We start from the raw sequence: 20,671 nt of genomic DNA, 5'->3' as shown, positions 1-20,671 counted from the left end.
ATATTTATTCAAATTTAGAATGATGGTGTCATTTATATACGGTGTCCTCTAAAACTACTGTCATGTTTTCTTTTTCCCTATTACTCCCCCCCCCCCCTTTTTTTTGTTCTCCCGATGAGCTTGATGCAGGTTCTTCCCCGCTGTTAGCTGCTGTTCACAATGCAAGGGAACGAGGTCTCGTCAGGCCTTTAACCCCAATTTTCTGGCGTAAGTATTGTAATGAATATGATGAAAGCTGTGAGCGTCATGCAATCTCCGTAAAATAAATAAATAGCAAAATTAAATAAACAATAAACGTTAAGTTTATTATCCCAATTTTCCCCTTAAAAACCATGGTTCACTGAAATAATTGCATTAGGACGAACGTTTTCTATTCAGAAATAGTGGCGATAAAGCTACACACCAGGCATCTGTGGCGAAATTGCGATACGCTGGTTCATTTCCCCATAAATAACGTGCATCCGATTCACATGTGGCACGGCGTGAGGCCACTCGGCTTGCACTTGAACGTCTTAGCAAACTCCGGCATATAGCGCATAGCGTATTCAATGCTCAGCCTCCTCGCGGCCGAAGCATTGGTGGCGCAGTAGGGCAATGCGAATCTGTGGAAGAAGAGCCGGCTGCGTTTGCCGTAAATTCGGTCGTTCTCCAAGCCGGCCCCGTAAGCGATGGCCAGACGAATCGCAGCGCCGTAGTCGAATTCGTCTTCGCCATCCGCTCCGGCCTCCCAGCCAAAACGCTTGGCGTTGGATCGGTGGCAGGCTTCCACCTGTAGTTGGCAATGCAAGGTTCCGAAATTTAATCATTTAAGTGGGATTTTAGATGTTTATTGCCAATAAAATACACCACGCTAAGTAATACATGGTCTGTTTGTGTGTTCTTTTTTTTTAATTCGGACACCTTAAAAAACGACAAACAATTTACTCTAATTATATAACTATATGTGCGGTCATTAAGTCGGAATTGCGTCACTAAAGATGATGTGCACTGTCAGACATAAAATATTAAAAAAATCAAAGCAATCCATTTACTAATTAAACTGAATACAGTAATTGTCTTCTTGGTTACAAACAACCTGGCATGTGTTTCTACTTCCAAGTTGAACGGAATCGTCATAACGTTCTTGTTCTGTATTTCTACGAGTGCAGACGCATCAAACCGGTTTTGCGGAAATACCGGTTATTTAATTCACCGGTTATTGCAATTTGAAAACCGGGTAACCGGAGTGATTCGTTATTCGGTTAAAAATATCCAGATATTCTGATAGCCAGATATTTGTTATTCTCTGCTTGTGCCAAAAATAAAACATATTTCTCTCTTGTATTCTTATATGTGTAATACATTTGTAGTATATTTGTAATATTTATACAGGCAGTAGAATGGAAAATTTGAAAAGCTGGTAGTGACACCAAATATTCGAGTCCCAATATTGGAATATCGAGCTTACCGGTTACTTAAACCGACTATCCCGAATATTCGTTTCTTGAAATCCGAATAACCGGATAAACGAGTTTTGAGACTGGATTCACTTCCGTCCAGTTAAAGAGGATAGCAGGCATGGCGGATATTTGCAAGCAGTAGTTTGTGCAATTCAAGACGATCCCGTACACTAAAATAGCTTGCGTAAAAGTATTGGACTCCCTGTTCAAGCGCTTTGTGACGTAAGAGCGTGACGCATAGTGAAGGTGCCATTTCACCATCTGATCCCCGCAATGTCATCCAGATATGACGCTTTGCGCAACCCCTGATTGAACCCACTATCACTCCAGCACCAGGAGGGATGACACTAACCACTTTATCTCGCGGTATGGCGAAGTTTCATATGACGTCACCTTTCCACGTCAGAGGACGCTGCGAGCCGTGCTCCAGAGTTCGGCGTGCCCAACCAACAAAATCGAAAGAATTTTCTTACGACAGTTAGGTCAATCCTTCTGGGGCGCTATAACGTAAAACTATTCCAAAATTTTCTATTCCAATTCTGCTATCAGCCCTCCGCGATTGGTCAAAAACTTTTTTCGACCACCCTCCACTTCACCTGTCTGTCACGCGACGTTACAACAACCGCAATACCTCCTCATCTGATATGATGTGTGCACACTGATTATGCATGATTTGACAGAAAAAAGAAAAACAGTTATTTCTGATTCGACCCCTTTTCGCCATTGGCCCTCGGCTATTGGTGAAAAGTTTTCGGGCTGCACCCACTTCACCTGCCTGTCACGCGACGTCACAAAACCGCACGAACTCACCGCGTCAAAGTGACGTGTACGCGATAAAGATGCATTAATATGCCGAACAAAACTGAATTTTTTTCGGAATAGCCGCAGGCTGCCCCGTTCCGAAAGGAATAAAACATAGCTGCAGCCGATCGCTGAGACGCTGGCTACTCGTACCTGCCGAAGAGCATGGGTGTATTTGCGTATAATAAAACTTCTTGCGTGACCGTGTAACGTTTTCAAGCACTTTCGGCACGTTTACTACCTCATTCTGCCAACTCTTCTTTGCTGAGGGTCAATTTTAGCGTCATTCTTAAGCTTCCGTTGCATGGCGCCGCGATTTTCGACCAGCCACCACAAGCTAGGTAAGGGAAAGCCGACCAATCGCAGACGCCAGCACCACCCTCTTCATCCGGTTATCGGTTTTCAGTGCAGTGGCTCGGCCCCATCGAATCCCTCTCCACTTGAGCGTTCTCCTCGCTTCTTGTCAGCCAATTAGATACAACAAGCCACTCAGTGTAGGCAATGTTATTCGTTTTTCAATTAAACAAAAGGGACGTCCTATGAACGAGGAGAGCGTTTGATTGGTCTGTTCAGACAACCCTATGGGTGACCGCCCGGTGCTTGCGTCGGTGGTTACGCAAATTTGACGTCAGGAAATTGGAATAGAAACATATTGGAATAGTTTTACGTTATAGGGCCCCTGGCTCCTTTTAAATGCAGAAACACGGAAATAGGGTTCCTTCACGATTCCCTTCAAGTTTCTGATATGGACGTGTGCCGTGAAGTTTGTAAATAAGAAATTATTTATTGTAATTAGATTAATTAATGAATGACTTAATTTGCTTCTTGTGTCTGCATATGACATCCTATACTAAGGATAATTATATTGTAGTGGAGTTATTGCAAGAAATTTTCTAAGCTTATCCAAAGACAGAAAAAGGTTTGAAGGAGGAAACATTGGACATATATACTGGGTATACCACCTAACGTTAGCAGTGCTCTTAAAATATTGAACATGCGAATACTCAACCTATGGTATTTTTTCAGTAGTGACGCACATGATTTCTTTCATAAGGGATCCATCGATAATTGGATTAGATTAGTCAACAAACCTTTATATTATTTAATTGAGGGTGCTAACTTTTATAGAAATGTAATATTGTGTTCTAAAGCACCCGATTCACTTGTTTTCAGTGTGCTATGTCTATATAACCAACCCTTATATATAGCTTTCATTGATTACGAGAAAGCGTTTGATTCAGTCGAAACCTCAGCAGTCATGGAGGCATTACGGAATCAGGGTGTAGATGAGCCATATGTAAAAATACTGGAAGATATCTATAGTGGCTCGACAGCCACCGTAGTCCTCCACAAAGAAAGCAACAAAATCCCAATAAAGAAAAGCGTCAGACAGGGAGATACGATCTCTCCAATGCTATTCAACGCATGTTTACAGGAGGCATTCAGAGACCTGGAGTGGGAAGAATGGGGGATAAAAGTTGATGGAGAATACCTTAGCAACATGCGATTCGCTGATGATATTGCCTTGCTTAGTAACTCCGGAAACCAATTGCAATGCATGCTCACTGACCTGGAGAGGCAAAGCAGAAGGGTGGGTCTGAAAATTAATCTGCAGAAAACTAAAGTAATGTTTAACAGTCTCGGAAGAGAACAGCAGTTTACGATAGGTAGCGAGGCACTGGAAGTGGTAAGGGACTACATCTACTTAGGGCAGGTAGTGACCACGGATCCGGATCATGAGACTGAAATAACCAGAAGAATAAGAATGGGCTGGGGTGCATTTGGCAGGCGTTCTCAAATCATGAACAGCAGGTTGCCACTATCCCTCAAAAGGAAAGTGTATAACAGCTGTGTGTTACCAGTATTCACATATGGGGCCGAAACCTGGAGGCTTACGAAAAGGGTTCTGCTGAAATTGAGGACGACGCAACGAGCTATGGAAAGAAGAATGATCGGTGTAACGTTAAGGGATAAGAAAAGAGCAGATTGGGTGAGGCAACAAATGCGGGTAAATGACATCTTAGTTGAAATCAAGAAAAAGAAATGGGCATGGGCCGGACATGTAATGAGGAGGGAAGATATCCGACGGTCATTAAGGGTAACGGACTGGATTCCAAGGGAAGGCAAGCGTAGCAGGGGGCGGCAGAAAGTTAGGTGGGCGGATGACATTAAGACGTTCGCAGGGACAAGATGGTGGCAATTAGCACATGACCGGGGTAGTTGGAGAAGTATGGGAGAGGCCTTTGCCCTGCAGTGGGCGTAACTAGGCTGCTGCTGCTGCTGATGATGATGTCTCGCGTAATAACTTTTCTCGCGTTATAAACAAGACTCGCGAAATATAACAAAACATAGCCGCGCCATTACGCGCGCGCTCGCACGGACACCAGCGGTCCAAGGCGTTACTGGGAAGAATTCACTCTCCTCTATGCCTGGCTCGGCGGCCACGCGCAAGTGGCGAGCCATCGGCCTTGGCGTTGGTCACCCTTTCCGCCTGAAGCGCGGAGCCAATCCTGTGCGCAGCGCCACTGCGGGGGAGGACAATGGCGCTGGGCAGAGTTCACTGTTTCGAGCAACGCCGGGGACCGACCGCTGGTTTCGCGGATGCCGAATTGTGGGGCTTTTTTCACACTCCGTGCGTTCCCTCAATAACGCGGAAAAGATATTTACGCTAGACACATCACACTGAAAACAACTGAATCGGGTGTTTTAAAGCACAATTCGTACTTTTCTGTCCCAACTCGCGCCCTTGATTCGGTAGTTAAAAAGTTCGGTATTCCTTCTCACCTGAATAACGATTGTTCAACAATGAAAAACGTCCCCCCTCATACGCTGCCTCACTGCTGAAAGAACAACGCTGGGTGCGTCGTCGTATTCCGTATATTTTATTTTTAAGAACTTGGCTACGTTAGCTGGGTCAACCTGTATATTCGCTGCTGATAAAGCCGGTATGCTTTTAAATGAAATTCAAATACATATATATATATATATATATATATATATATATATATATATATATATATATATATATGTATATATATATATATATATATGTGTATATATATATATATATATATATATATATATATATATATATATATATATATATATATATATATATATATATATATATATATATATATATATATATATTATATATATATATGTACGGCAGATCCAATGTTCTTAATAGAATCTACGTTGAACGAAACGTTCTTGGAATTATTGAAATCAAGATCTACCTAAATTTAGATGGGTTAATTGCAATTGCATCTCTTTTACAAGTTACATAATTTTTTTGGCATCGCCTGTTTAAATAAAAACACGACTTCAAAAGGCCTCGTATTATGGGACATGAATGCAACTGTGACTTGCAGAGTAAGGCGACGTTTCGCGAGTGGTTCAGGAGGCATTTCCTAGTCAAAATGCGTGTACGGAGACTTACAAGAAGCACAGTGGTGCGCATTTAACGCTTCAACGCCCTTAAAGAAGCCCTGATAAATTAGTTAGAGCAGCCACGCAGGCACACCTCCGCGGCATACTATTGAGTATGTACGGCGGGGAGTACACTAACGATAGTAAATATCGTTTTTCAAGCAAATGTCCTTCGCGCGCTCCCTCTCCTTGACGCAGCCGTGTGGGAGACCCCACGTTACTACAAGACGGTGAGCCACATCCGCGCTACCCGAAAGAATCGGCAGTGAAAGCGATTTCGCATGCCACACCTTGTAGCGTGTGCAATGCCATCACAATTATGAGACTTGCACTGCCTGTACGACATGGCTTACACTTCAAAGCCCATTAAAGCCACTGAGCGAGCACGCAACGGTGCACTGACGTAAAAATCGGTCCACAAAGCCATTGATTTCGATGATAGCCTCCAGGAACAGCGCACTATTGATTACACCCTCTCCGCAAACGACCCTGCTTACCATTCTTATATCGTCTCTGAGACAGGCCCAGTATACTGCGCTATGCATTGTCTCCGGCATTGGCCTAGTTGTCAACGCATCATTTCATCATTTGCCCCCGGTTTAGCTTTGCAGCCTCTGAATGATCGGTCCACCTAAATCGGCGAAAAACCGACTGAGCAGACACGGCACACCTAAGGCACGAAGGAACACCAAAAAAAAATGAAGTAATAAAACACTTGAAAGCAAAAATTTCTGGCACTCTGGATATTTAGGCGTCGTTCCCGCTCTTACTGCGTATTTGTCTAAAAAACAGCGCCGGTCATCAGCAATGATACCTGGGTATATAAGCGCACATGACAACTTTGCGATCGTTCCATCTTTTATTGTGTGGTGAATTCAAGTTAATTAATTGTTATTGCATGTAGGAAAAATGGGCTTAGATATTACATACAGCATCAACACCTCGCAGAGCACCCACCCTGGTTGCTCAGTGGCTATGGTGTTGGACTGCTGAGCACGAGGTCGCGGGATCGAATGCCGGCCAGGGCGGCCGCATTTCAATGGGGGCAAAATGCGAAAACACCCGTGTACTTAGATTTAGGTGCACGTTAAAAACAGCGCCGGTCATCATTGAACCCCAGGTGGTCGAAATTTCCGGAATCCTACACTACGGCGTGCTTCATGATCAAGCAGTGGTTTTGGCACGTAAAACACCATGATTAAATTTTTTTTCCCAGCAAGTCAGTAAATTTTACGTTAAACGTGCCACTCCAAACTAAAGTTCACCAGAAATGGTTCAAGTGACAAAGCTACTGTTTGTTTGCTTGCTTCTTTGTTTATTCATTTGTTGGTGGCGTGCTCAAAATTTAATCTAGCCCCCGAGTTATGCTTTGCATTGTCTCACAGGCTTTGGTACTACGTAGCCGAGGTTTTACTGGATTAACAAGACGAGGCTATCGCACAAAGGCACATCGTCTCGTCACCTTTTCCTTCCACTGATGGACTCCGCGCACGTCGGCGCTGTGCACCGCTTTCAGGAGCGCATCGGCCACGTGCGCGCCGAGCGTAGCCACGTTCAGGCTCGACTCCAAGGCGTCCCCGTAGAAGAAGTCCTCCATCAGGTACATGGACGCCATGACCACGTGCAGCTGCTTGTTGTGCACCACGCGCACCGTGCCCTCCAACGCGTCGCCGACCTGGAACGGCGTCCACACTGCGCGGTCGACGATCGGGCTACGTGCGTAGAGCACCAGGTTGCGCAGAAAGTTATCCGGCGTGTACGGCGTGTCGATCTTGGCCGCCTGCGAGTAAGCCTCGCTGCCGGGGTCCGCTGCAACGTGACGATGCACCGATAAGAGGAACGTGAAAGCGTCAAACAGAACGGCATATTGTTGCCGACTACAGCTTGGTCAGACTTGGCCTTTCCATTCAAAGTATGCTGTTTACAGAGACGCGTTTCGCCGTTTCTCTTCCTGCGGTCTTTTCAACACTACGGAACTAATGGATACTTATTTCTTCGGCTTTTTGGCATCCCGCAGCAGACTTAAAGATACCCCTGATTGTCACCTAATGATTGCTTTGTCATCGATTCAGGCAGCTTTCACAGTAACACCTCTGCGAGCAATATTCGAATAATGCTTTTCCTTGAATGCACATGTAGACTTGGTGGTTGGTAATCTCTCAGAGTTCTTTGGCATTGTGTCAAAATTTCGATTTATGCCACAGTAAATGTAGCATATCTTTACGATACTCTGTTTTCTTTCATTACTAATCACTGGCATAAACCACGACAATGTTTGCTTGTCGATATTGCTTGTGTGTGTGTGAAAAACGTGCAGTTAGAAACAACGTTATTAAACCCTCCCTCGGGATCCTCTGAGGCCACTTTATGATGTGCCGACGCTAGAATTGTGCAACACTATTTTGCTTCTAAGATAAAATTCAAACCAAAACTTTTTTACAATGCATTTTTCCAGCTTCAAACAAACCAGCTACTAATCCACTCACTGTTCATTAGTGGATGCTAATACATGCGATAACACAGTACGCTTACCAGATTACGCGATAGTACTTCCTGAATTAGTTGAATAACGCGTATAGTGGTTTCAGAGAGCTTTCTTTGATTTTATAAGCTGTCTTTTCGCAAATTATGTATTAGCTTTCTAATGCATATTTTCGTTCTAATGTATGATTATCAGTAGGCTCCGCAGTATTTATTCTTTCTTTTGTGCTATTTGTAGAGTATATCTGTCTGCTGTGCTTTCTTTGCATGGGTACGTCTTGTATGCAATAAAGACAGAATGGTTTTGCAAGTTTGTAGGATCAATGGGTCCGTAGGCAAGCCTTCATGATGGCGTTTTGTCGATCACGCCCCCCAATATCCTTGTGTTGTGAATAACAATTTGGTTCATGGGTTTAGTGTCAGTAGAGTTTCGTTCGTTCTCCGTCCTCGCTTCACCGTTGGAACTTGAAGCTTCTCGGACGATGATCGGCATTTGTTGTTCAAACGCAGGCAGGAAACGATGAGGTCAGACGTACAAGAAACGTGTATACGTAAACTTTTCTATATACAAGGCAGGTAAAACAAATACATTACAAATTTGAACAATTGAGAAACAAAGTCTCACTCTTCGACTGTCTCAATGACTGTAAGAGCCCAGACTCGTTTTAACGTACATAGTACGGAGGCTCACTGATCTATCAGCAATCCTGATTTCAGCCAAGTCTGAGGGACAGCATGTCGTCCCGATTTTTATAGGCCAAATATACAAAGAAAAAAAGGCGGTAGTGCCATTGGCCCGTCCCACAGGTTCAGTTGCCAATCAGAGTCAACCGTTTGTCAAGCCACAACCCACAGGGATGGGCTTTTTTAAAAATAAACATATTGGAAAACAAAGCTCTTTTCCTTCTTCCCTAAAACTCCGTTGCCCTCTCATTTCTCCGTAGTTAGTGACGGGCTCAGCAAAACACGCCAGGCCCGAACAAGTTATCGCTAGACCGCCTCAAATCCCAACGGCCTCTAGGCCGCAAATGTCTCGGAAGCAGGGGCATCGACACCTACGTAGTGCCGCTGTACTCAAAGTTTGGCCGTGTGGGAGACGGATGGCCCTCCTTGTCCTTCAAACTTATTGTCTCCAAGACAAAGTTCTCCGAGTTCATGTTTCCAAGACGACGTCGTCCGAATGCACTATTTACGTGTGCACCGCATTCCTACAGCGTGCACTGTAAGCTGGCCTTCGACACCACACAGGCAGTCGCACCCAACAACAAGGGTGGCGATTGCGTTCCGGACGCGTAGAAGATTAGGTCCATGCTCACTGCATGCGGCACGGGGTCAGACTTGCTAAGTCCTTCTTAGCCTCGGCGGCGCCTCCAATTAGTCAGGCACTCGGGCGCCAGACCCACAATACCTTGTACAGCGGTCCCTTTCAAGGCTGGTCTGTGTGACCGTCGGCGGACTGCCAACACCGTGCGCACAATACCGACTTCCCGGAATCGGCACTCGCCGTCCTAGCGCCTGCCGCGACGCGTCACCCAAAACCGCGCGGTGCCTGTGACCCCACATAACGCAGCAACTGTCGCCCCGCTGACATGGGGGGGAAGTGAACCCCCTCTCTATATACAAAGCACACGGCCGATTCATGACACTTAAGAACACGAACAATCAGAACGACCTTACAGTGTCCTTATGACGCAATAACACTATGAGAAACGCCGTAGTGGAGGGCTCCGGCTTAATGATTACCGCCTGGTGCCATTTGATGGCACAAATTCCAGTTACGCGAACGCTGTTACACCTTACGTCATCAGAATTCGGCCACAGTGGTCGGAAACTCAAATCTCCACCCTGTGCTCAGTACCACTGAGCACCCGCTTCAGAACGATTCCTGAGTTAAAGCTTCAATACAAAATTCGGAGTTTTTTATCCTCTCTATATATATCATATTGAAAAGAAACAGAGTGTTCTTACACGAGGAACACTGTTTTATTTTTAAAAAAGCAGTCTGGAGATTCTTTTAGCCAAGGTGTCGAACAGATATGAACCGAAAACCGCACCAGGACCGCATTTTGGGCGGACCTGAACCCGAACCGATATTTTTGGGAACGTACCTGAACCAAAACCACACCCGAGCCGAAAAAGCAAACGGTTACTGCCTCGGCACGAAACTGTTGAAACCTATAAAGTGACAGCGGAGGCTCTATAGTTAGCACGATTGTTCGAATAACTACTTCTACAATATGCTTACCCTGCTAGCAGAGTGTTACGCCTCACGAGTACCGTTTTCTGCCTGAATTGGGATAGGCGATGGTTGCGGCGTGTTAAGTACGGCGAACTCGTCAGTGAAGCTTGCACGTCTGAAGTCGGTCATGCCAGTTGTGCTCCGCGGCAGAAACGTTGTTGCAGTCGCTCCATTCAGTGAGTATTTCTGGTCACGCTCCTAATTCTTTACACTGGTAGGTCACCGTGTAACTAAAGTTATATAGTGAAACTAGATCAGACCTGCAGGAAACGATTACGTTCTCGACGAGGTTTATCAGATAATGCAGGTGCATGACCTATTGTTTAACCGTAACACTGCAATCTCTAACGAATGCCGTCACCTTCACTGCGAACAACTGCGGCTGTAAAACGCCACGCGAAATCTGTTTTTGTAACGTCTCCTTGTGCAACGCTCGTTTCTTGCTCAATCAAGAAAAGTCCAACGCTCGTAGAGTTGCAGAATTTATTTGTGTAGCGCAACTTCTTTATCCGCTCTTACCCAGCGCAACAATACGAGCCATACGCAGATGCACAAGAAAGATCGACGTATGGTTCAACACAAACCGTCCTTGTTCATCGCTCACAAGCATCAATATCCCCTCCGCTTTTGAAGAGGCAACAAACTGAGCTCAATGACAAATGCTGGCTTCATTGTTTGGTACAGACTTGAATTTTGAAATTGTAATTAATGTAACAGAATTTGATTTGTACTGTATTTCGCACTACGAGTCACTTGCCACAGTTCGCTCACAGCCATTCCTGCAGTAAAAAGTTGAAGCAAAACTAAAATTGACTGACCGTGCTGTTGTCAAAGCGACAAATGCGCAAGCTATGGAGACCTTACTTAGACGTAGAACCTACATATGAACAATTCGCCCGTATCTGTGTAATTGATTTGTAAATTTCAACTTCATCTTGGTGAAGCTTCTGCATGCGCTATGCGGATAAGTCGATGGTACAATGGGGCGTATCGCCATGGGACAGGGTAAGATAGACTGCACTGGAACGGTTTGTCAAGCAGCTTACTGTTGGGAACCGGTTCACGTACCGCAATAAAATTTTGATTTCTCTGAACCTTAACTGAACCGGAACCAAGTCGGAGTGCGTTGAACTCGAACGAGACCCAAACCGCTATTTGTTTTTTGGTTTGGCACCATGGTTATAACTACCAAAGCGCAATCTTGAGTGCTGTAACACAAAGGTATTTGAACCTGTCTCTCTTCAGTTTCCGCCATGGGCCAAAATTCGCTCACTTGACATGTTCGTCCCGCAACGTCAGAAAAAAAAGAAAAATGGTGAAAACTCAACATTCCAAAAAGTTGACGCACTAATTATGCATACTTAGGCCAAAGAAAACACAGATAAATTCATTCCAATTCTTCGCCTTTCGTCGCCATTAGCCATTCGCTAATGATGAAAAGTTTTCGAGCTGTGTCCACTACGCCTTTTACACGACGCCAAGAAAAATCAAGAGCAGAAATACTCCTCATGTTAATGTTACAGGTACGCATTAAGCGTGCGATTTTATGTCGAACAAGATTTATTTTTCTTTAAGGACGGATACTACTCGGTTCCGGAAGGAATGCAAGCTGGCTGCCTCTCGATCACTCTGGCGCTGGTTGCTCGTAGCCAACGGCGAAGCCAAACTTTTTGTGTGTCATAATAATGAGGTTCGAAACAGAACATCGGGGAATAATTGGAGTATATTCTGAGCCAAACACCAGGCACTTATTTAGTATATATGCATGAGTACAGTGAACTTACATAAAACGGTGTTTGCTCTCCTCGCTCTGCTATTACATAATTTCCCGCCCTCCATTGCAGGAAATACAATACCTCTCAGTCGATAGTACACCTACCTAGCCGACAGTTCGATTCATATCGCAGTGCAATAGGCTTTGAGGTGAATTCACGCACAAGGCGGAAGCAACCTTACGCGGCTACTTTTGTATCACTTGAAAAGAGGTTTATTAGCGTCTCCTCATGCAAAGGGCACAGCAACCGAGAATGGCGAGGCGGCCCGAAGCACCGGCCAAAAAGGCGCCAGAAACCAGTAATGCGAGCAGAGCCGAGCCGCCCGTTGGCGATGTGGCTGTAGAAAGAGCCGCGTTATCTTCTTCCGAATCTCCCCCAGGATAAAAAGAGCCATTCCGGCGACTTAAGAATCGGGAGGCCGAGGGTCATGGTGGGGCTTCAGACGCGAGACGTAGACAATGTCGCGTCCATGCCGGCGCAAGGTGTCAGGTGGTGGCTCTTGCTCAATGAGAAAATTCACTGGGGATGTTAACTAAAAGACTCGCTAAGGCCCTTCGAATTTAGAACGAGTTTCGAGAAAAGCCGCGGCGTTTGAAAAGCGATAGACAGCCACACAAGCGATATTGGAGCGTAGGTGGTGTTTGCACGCGAGTCGGAGTGGTTTTCTTTGCTTCCGTTGCTCTGCCTTAAAGGTGCGCGATAGCTGGCGGCATTCTTCGGCTTGTAGGGCGATGTAGGACATAGACACTCGGAGACGTCAGGACGGTATGGAAAGAGCGTGTAGATGGTATGCGTAGGCTCGCGGCAATATCGGACGAAGAAAGTTGAAAATTCCGTAGTCACCTGGATCGCACTGTTGTATGCGAACGCTATGAATGGAAGGATGCGGTCCCAGTTGCGATGATTAGATGCCACGTACATCGAGAGCATGTCACCCAGTGTGCGGTTAAATCGCTCTGTGAGCCCGTTAGTCTGCGGGTGGTATGCCGTGCTTATCCGATGAATAATGTGGCGATCCGAAAGCAAACCTTCGACGACTTCGTAGAGGAAGGTGTGACTTCAATCGCTGAGGATTTCTCAAGGTGCACCGTGCCCAAGGATGAAGCGATGTAGGACGAAAGAGACTGCATCCCGCGCTGTAGCACTTGGTAAAGCAGCAGTTTCGGTGCGGCGTGTCATATGATCAACATCAACTACGGTCCACCGATTGCCGTCTGGTGTCCCTGGAAGCGGGCCCCATAGGTCAATGCCGACGCGATCAAAGGGATTGGCAAGGCAACGGAGCGCCTGCAAGGCTCAAGACAGGCGTAAAGGCGGCGATTGTCGGCGTTGACAGTCAAGACAGCGCCGAACAAACTTCTGTACATAATTGTACATGCTGCGCCAGTAGTAGCGGTGGCGAATTCGTTCGTACGTCTTGAAATGTTCGGCGTGGCCATAACTGCGGACCGTTGTGAAAAGGGGCACATATTTGTGGCCTTAAGCTTTGGGCAATCACCAGAAGCCACCTACGGCCTTCAGAAGCGTAATTGCGTCGGTGGAGCAGCTGGTCACGAATGGCGAAATCAACTGCTTGGCGTCGGAGGGTTAGGGATACAGGGATGGTCGACGATTCAGACAGACCGTCGAAAAGAGAAGCGATCCACGGGTCACGATGCTACGCTGTGGCAAAGGAGTCCATGGCCAGAGATGACACAGAGTGTGCGCAAGGTCTTTGCGCAGGCTGTGTCTGGAGGTAAATGCCAACGGAACAGACAATCCGCGTCTGAGTGTGTGCGCCCGCTGCGGTATATGACGCGTATATTATAGCGCCCAACGGGCTAGGCGGCCAGTAGGACTTTTCAAGTTGGCGAACCAACAAAGCGTGTGGTAATCTGTGACGAACTCGAATGGGCTCCCGTACAGGTATGATCGGAACTCGCCAAGTACCCATACTAAAGCCAAGCACTCTTTTTTGGTCACGCTGTAATTGGCCTCAGGCTTCGTCAGCGTGCGACTCGCATAGGCGACTAGGTATTTGGTGTAGACGGCTATTCTTCGGGCGACGACGGCGCTGAGACCGGCCCCGCTGGTGTCTGTATGTACCTCAGTTGCTGCTGACAGGTTGAAATGGCGAATAGGTGGTGATGTGAGAAGACGACGCAGCGTAGCAAAGGCGGAGTCACATGCAGGGGACCAGGAGGAGAGGGTGGCGTCACCGCGTAGAAGTTGAGTCAATGGCGCCATAATCGATGCGTAATTCCGAACAACGTTCGCGCCGGAAATATATGCGTAAGTCCACAAAACTTGGAATTTCATTGATGGTCTTACGCTTCGGAAACTCAGCGACTGCAAGAAGTTTTGCACGATCGGTTAGAACGCCGTGCTTGGACCCACCGTGTCCTAATTTTGTGGGCTCCCGTGCAGCCTTGCGTCACTTCTCGCGGTTGAGTTGGAAGCCAGTGTTCCCTAGACAGGTTAAAACACGTCTCAGGTGGAGCAGGTGAGTCGGAAATTCAGGCGAGGAAACCACGACATTGTCGAAGTTCTCGACTTGAGGCCACGCAGCTTGTTGTCAATGAGTCGTTCAAACGTGGCAGGGGCGTTACAAAACCCGGAAGGCATCACGTTAAACTCATATAAGCCGTCAGCTGTTGTGAAGCCGGTTTTCTGTCAATCGGCCGCAGCCATCGGGACCTGCCAGTAGACTTAACGCAAGTCGAGGGACGAGAAGAATTCTTACCCCTGAAGACTGTCGAGGGGCGTCGACCATGCGAGGCAAAAGATAGACGTCTTTGCCCGTTACTTTATTGAACCGATGGTAGTCGATGAAAATGCGAATAGACCCGTCCTTCTGCCGGACGGCAATGACAGGAGATGACCAGGGAGTGTGCAAAGGTTGAATAACGTCATGGCGGTGCATATCCCCGACTTTGGTGGTAATGACACGACGCTCTTCGGCAGAAACGTGGTGTGGTCATTGACGTTGGCTGATGCGAACTGGTGTCAATGTAGTGCTGCATTTTTGATCTACGGCCCAACTGAGGCTGTGAAACTTCACAGCCTCAGCGGGGCTGCTGACGTTGTGAAACATCGAGCGAACTTCTAAAGTGGTGCAGGAGATCAAGAAGGTCGACGCGTTCGGCAGGCGTAGGGTATTGGCGATGACACTACAGAACGGATCCCTGGACGTCTCCTCAAACGCGCCGAATGGCGTATGGTTGGCCGCGGTCTATATCAAGAGTCTCTGCGGACGCCAACCAAAGACGAAGGGTCGAATTGTTCCACGAAGCAAAGGCATTCACCAACGAGCAAAGTAATGGGCGCACAGAATGGATTGTAGATGTATGTGTTGCTGCAGCTGCCGGTGAAGTCAAACGTTGCGAAGGGTAGTGGTATAGCTTTACGGCTCACGAAGACGTCGGACGGCGTGAAGAGAACCGTTTCATCAGTGAGGAAATCGCAGGAGACGGGTACGAGGGCGAAGGAGCCAGGTGAAATAGTGTATATTCGCGCACGGCCAGTTTAGAAGGGCGATCACGAACTTAGTGCAATGGTGCGTCACACAGGGGGGAAAATTCAACTCCGGCGCGTGCGCAGTCGATTACGGCTTTATGATGGGATAAGAAGTCTCATTCAAGGATGAAGTCATGCGAGCAGGCGGGAAGAATACACTCGCCTATATAAACAATGACGTGATAAAGCATACGTAAAGTACAGGCTTCGTGCGGAGTGGCGTCCTGCGCGCTTGCCGTACGAAGCGACATTCAAGAAAGCGGCAGGGTCACCGTGTGGAGGGAACGGCATAGTTTGGCGGCTATCACAGAAAGGCTGCACCGATATCCACAAGAGCGAATGCAGGGACATCTTCTACAGAATTTCCACCACGTTGGCAGGACAGGCGCGAGGTCTTAGACATTTCGAACGAGGCGCAGTTCGTGCCTCTTGGATCTGCGACATTCAGTTTTGCTGGTCGGATGGTGCAGGTCGCCGACGCATTGGGGAGAGCGAGCGTCGGCGAGCGGATGGCGAGCTACGTGACGGGAATTCTGGGAGGTCAGCAGGAGCATACGGCTGGGGGAAAGGTGCGGCGAATTGGCGAAGGGTTGGCTGATGTACTGAATAGCCGAGAGACGTCGCCGAATGATTGAAGGCTATCGCGGCAATATCGGGCGGCTTGTCCGGGAGTGCAGCAGAAATACCAGATGGGACGATTGTCAGGCGTCCTCAAAGGATTAGCTCTCGGCGCGGTCCAAAATGCAGCATGGGCTTCCAGTGGCACCTGTTGGGACTGGGTCGAGAAAGGCGCCAGCGGAGGTCTGCGTACTTCCTGCGCATACGTAAGACACGCGGCCACAGGAAGCACTGGCTGGGCATAGGTGAGAGGTGGCGACAAGCCTCACTGCCAGCGCAGAGGTAAGATTCGCGGCTGCAGGTGACTGTGTGGTGTCTTCGGTCTCACAGGAGTACCGACCACCGCGGGTTCGAGCTTAGCGAGCCACAGGGCCGCGTCAGCCGTCAGCCTCTAGCGCCGCTGCGCGCGAGCTGAGGCCACAAGGGGCTACCGAGCGACGCACGCAAAAACACAGTATTGCCCTAAAATGAAGGAAACCGTTTATTGTCTCCTACGGCACCCAACACTGCACAAACGCCCGGTCCCGGGACGGCGGGGAACCAAAGGGTTCCCGCACCAAGAGCGAAAAATACAGCTAAGGGCGCCTGTAGCACGTCGCTGTGAGAGCACAGGCTCAAGCTGGGACGCGCCGCTAGGAAAAGTCCCGGCGGCTATGCTACTTGCTCTCGCGATAACCAATGGGCCAACTCCCGAGAGCTCGGGCAATCTCCTTCGGCTTGGGCCTCCGATGAGTGTGGCTCGGCGTGGTACGACCTCGCGCGAGCACTAGGCACCCGTTCTTCGGCTTAGCGTCGGGATAGGAAACAACACGAGGTACGCGCTCCCCGCACGGGCAAAGGCACCGTGCGTGAGCTCAATCCTAGTCACAAAGGTGTCGGCGGATGAGAGAGAGCATCGTACGTACCGGGTGCTGTCCGAAGGAGGAAGAGAGCCGCTACCGTCACGGCAGTAGCCACCAGGGGCCGCCCCGTGACGTCACTAGCTCCGCCCTCACCACGAACCACCGCGCGAGTGGAGCGCCACCGCTAAAACCGGTTCGGAGCAAGGGCGACGTGGCTTGGATTACAGACATGGGTGAAATGCGCCCTTGCAATGGCGCGTCGAATTCCCCAAATCCCCACAACTGGCAGTGTGCAGAAGGTACAACTGGGGCTACCTCTTCGGAAATGAGGGTGTGGAGCGAGTTTGGAAGAGGGGAGGTGGGCTCATGAGTGAAGGGAACTAAAGAAAGTTGGCGGGCAACTTCCTAACGGATGAAGTCTTTGACCTGTTGAAAGAAAGAGGATTGGTCATACATGCTGTCAAGGCTCGCCAACGAGTCGTTGCTTCGCGGATGACGCCGAATTGAAGCGCGTTGCTTCCTTAACTCATCATAGCTTTGGCATTGGCTGACGACTTTGGAAACGGTGCGAGGATTCCTGGCTTGGAGCCTCTGGAAGGCCTTTCAATATGTGGTGCATTCTCTCAGCTTCGGTTACGGCGGCATTGACTCGTTTACAAAGGTCCACGACGCATTAAATGTAGCTTGTGAATGTTTCAGCCGTCTGCTGTGCTCGGGCGCGCAAACGCTATTCAGCGCGCAGCTTGCGAACAGCGGCTCGGACGAACACATCCGTCAAGGTTGTCTTGATGGCTTACCACGTGGGTACGTCACTTGAGTGGTTGTGAAACCAGAGTTGGGCAACGCCAGCCAGATAAACGATGACGTTAGTTAACTTGGCTGGGTCGCCCCCTTGTGCACACTCACCCCTTCCTATGACGTACACCAGTCTTCCACAAATTTTTCGTCTGCACCGCTGAAAGTCTTCGTCGTCCCGTTCTCGTGCAACGCCGGTGCAGGTGTCGGAGTGTGGCGTAGGCGCCGTTTAGGATGAGCTGTCGGTTATGGTGGGTGGTAGCGTTCTTCATCGCAGCTAACCGATTTCAAGTAACGGGGTTTGAAGCGCAACAATTCTACCAATTGAGAAGGTGTTTATTAGCGGCTCCTTATGCAAACGGCACAGCGACCTGGAACGGCGAGGCAGTCCCAATCACCGTTCGAAAAGATGCCAGCAACAAGCAGCGCGAGCGCAGCCGACCCACACATTGGCAGTGCGGCTCTAAAGCCTTCTTCACACACTCATTTTGAAACTTTGTGGAACTCCATAAAGTGAACTTGTAGGGAGTAAGGCATGACAGCAAAGGGTTCAAAGTTATTGCGGTTTCTCTAGTACGTCTAGCATTGAGTTTAATAATGCAAGGTTAATCCAAAGAAACAAAACCCACACTCCTCCTTTGCGCTTCATTTTTGAGGTAGTAATGACCTAACAATTTCATATGTAAACTGATATATCTCTTTGCTTGTGTGACCCGTGCGCAAACGGTAAGTACGTACCGTAGAAGTGAAACCTGGTGGCGTTCATCAGGGTGCGCACCTCGTTCACCATCTTAGCCGGCGCCATTTTTATGAACTGGTCCTTGATTCGTGCCGTGATGTCTCGCGCCGATTCCACCGCATATCTGCGAATGTGCTACAATTATTGCCAACGTAGTGGCTCAAGCCAGCCCATTTCTACGCCGCAAAGTAAAAAACTGACTGCGTGCATTTCAGTATGCCCTCCGCGGGCGACCTCCTGCGGGCGAACCAAGCATGATTGGACGTAGAAATCGCATATAAGTAAGCGAACAGAAGCATCCAAGTACACAAAGTGAATTAGGCAATAGAACAATAAAATATGCAAAGTAACTACTTATTTATTTGGCGCTGTTACGAATTCAGCTTTGTGTATATGTACCGACCAAACGTTCGCGGCACCATCGAACCTGCTCACGTTAATAAAAAACGTGATAACCACACATTCGGTTTGTCACCATGGTTCGCTGCGAGTTAGGTATCGACAAATCTGGAGCAAGCACATCTGAATAGGCTGGATGCGCAGGTTGGCTTTTGGCATTTTGTCCCCAGTGCTCTTGAATATAAGATAATTATAGTCGACACTTACTGTCAAACAGTTGACTGCCTCGGTGTTACTGTAGTTGGCAATGGTAGCGTTAGTAAAAGCAACTGCCTTGTTTAGTCAAAAATGTTTTCAGCCACATTTATACTAAGGTAGTAAATAGTTTGACAATTAGGCAGTAAATACGACAAGCCTTCTTTTTTTAGAGTGTACATTCATATTTATTGTCCTCTTAATAGTATCCGCACCAATTTTCTGACTAGACTTAGCAGCATCCATTTAATTCAGCTCAGAATCTGGTCATCCCAATGTTTTGATTTCAACAGAATTCTACTCTTAGAAAAAAAAAGAGCACTTGTTGGCTGTACTCTAACTCAATACTGTTCGGTTGCGAAAGAATTTCTCTAACTGCAAGTTAAGCGTGTCGTGCAGCTTGACGCACTTTCGCCAAGGCGATGGTACGGTTTGAAGAACACGCGAGATCATGAGGTGCGATTTCAATTTAAAAAAAATACAATCTATTGAGGTGAACGAACTGGGGACGTATTCTAGAATGGTCACTTTCACGGTTATATTGCGCTCAGCTTTACGCAGAAGATATAAAGTGAATGACGGGACGTGGACGGACGTAGCGCTACGTCCGTCCACGCACCGTCCTTCACTAGATATTGTCTGTGTAAAACTGAGCGCAATATAACCATGAACGTTCACCCACTAGCCCCCTTCATTGCTTTACTAAAAGGTCACTTCCAACGATACTGTCGCCTTCGCCTGACGTACTGCTCAACCAGCCAATAATCTCATTAGGTTTTGCTCAACCAGCCAATCAGCGCATGCCTCATGGCCGTGGAGATAGCATTGCCAAAGTGGTCGTCCCAGAGTAGGTCTCCTGTTTCCTGCGTGTGACCGACGCCAGACTTCACATTTCGGCGAACCAACAATCGTTGAAATCCGTGCAATGCTTTAGGCCCGCAAAGAGAGCTTGTGTTTGTGTAACCGTGCAGCTTATATTTTCTGGCGTACTGAACTTTACCAGCAGTTGCAAGCCTACGAGTAACATTTTAATAAATTCAACTCGTTCAAAAAGCCTTTTTTCATTAAAATAATCAAATGCTTTTTCTAAGGTGGTTTTTACAATGGCAAAGTGTGGCTCCGTGAGGAGAGCGTGGCATTCGGTTTTTGCCTCAATGTATACAAGATTGAAAGAGGCTTTGTGATTGAGATGAAGACGTGGTTGATATTTTTTCTCACGATTTATAAGAAATAATAAAATCCTGGGAGTACTGTTGTGAAGCGTTGTCAAAAGTGGCTGGGGTTCAACGTGACTTAAACATAGCTAGATGAGCGAAAGCTCTGTTAAGCATGGTTAGACACGGTTCTTCCTTGCTCCTTCAGGGCGAGCTGTATCGTCAGGGTGCTCAGTCTCAGGCAGGCGCCTGCGGCAAAGAGTTGAC

At 47.7% G+C, this 20,671-nt stretch overlaps 1 protein-coding gene across 4 annotated transcripts in view; it reads right to left on the bottom strand.

The window, feature by feature from the left end:
- Positions 1 to 279: 279 nt before the first annotated feature.
- Positions 280 to 20,671, bottom strand: part of LOC139060463 (uncharacterized) — a 62,153-nt gene continuing 41,761 nt past the window's right edge. For all 4 annotated transcript variants that reach the window (XM_070539597.1, XM_070539599.1, XM_070539598.1 and 1 more), the window contains 3 exons: positions 18,656 to 18,780; positions 7,135 to 7,481; positions 280 to 769 (listed from right to left, as the gene is read on the bottom strand). In XM_070539597.1, coding sequence (XP_070395698.1) covers positions 467 to 769; positions 7,135 to 7,481; positions 18,656 to 18,780 — 775 coding nt within the window. In that variant the 3' untranslated portion in view covers positions 280 to 466. The remainder of the gene's footprint in view (positions 770 to 7,134; positions 7,482 to 18,655; positions 18,781 to 20,671) is intronic.

This window comes from Dermacentor albipictus, chromosome 5, assembly GCF_038994185.2.
Source record: "Dermacentor albipictus isolate Rhodes 1998 colony chromosome 5, USDA_Dalb.pri_finalv2, whole genome shotgun sequence".
NCBI classification, from domain to species: domain Eukaryota; kingdom Metazoa; phylum Arthropoda; class Arachnida; order Ixodida; family Ixodidae; genus Dermacentor; species Dermacentor albipictus.
The sequence above is the reverse complement of the archived record's forward strand: the minus strand, read 5'-3'. Positions and strand labels throughout refer to the sequence as shown.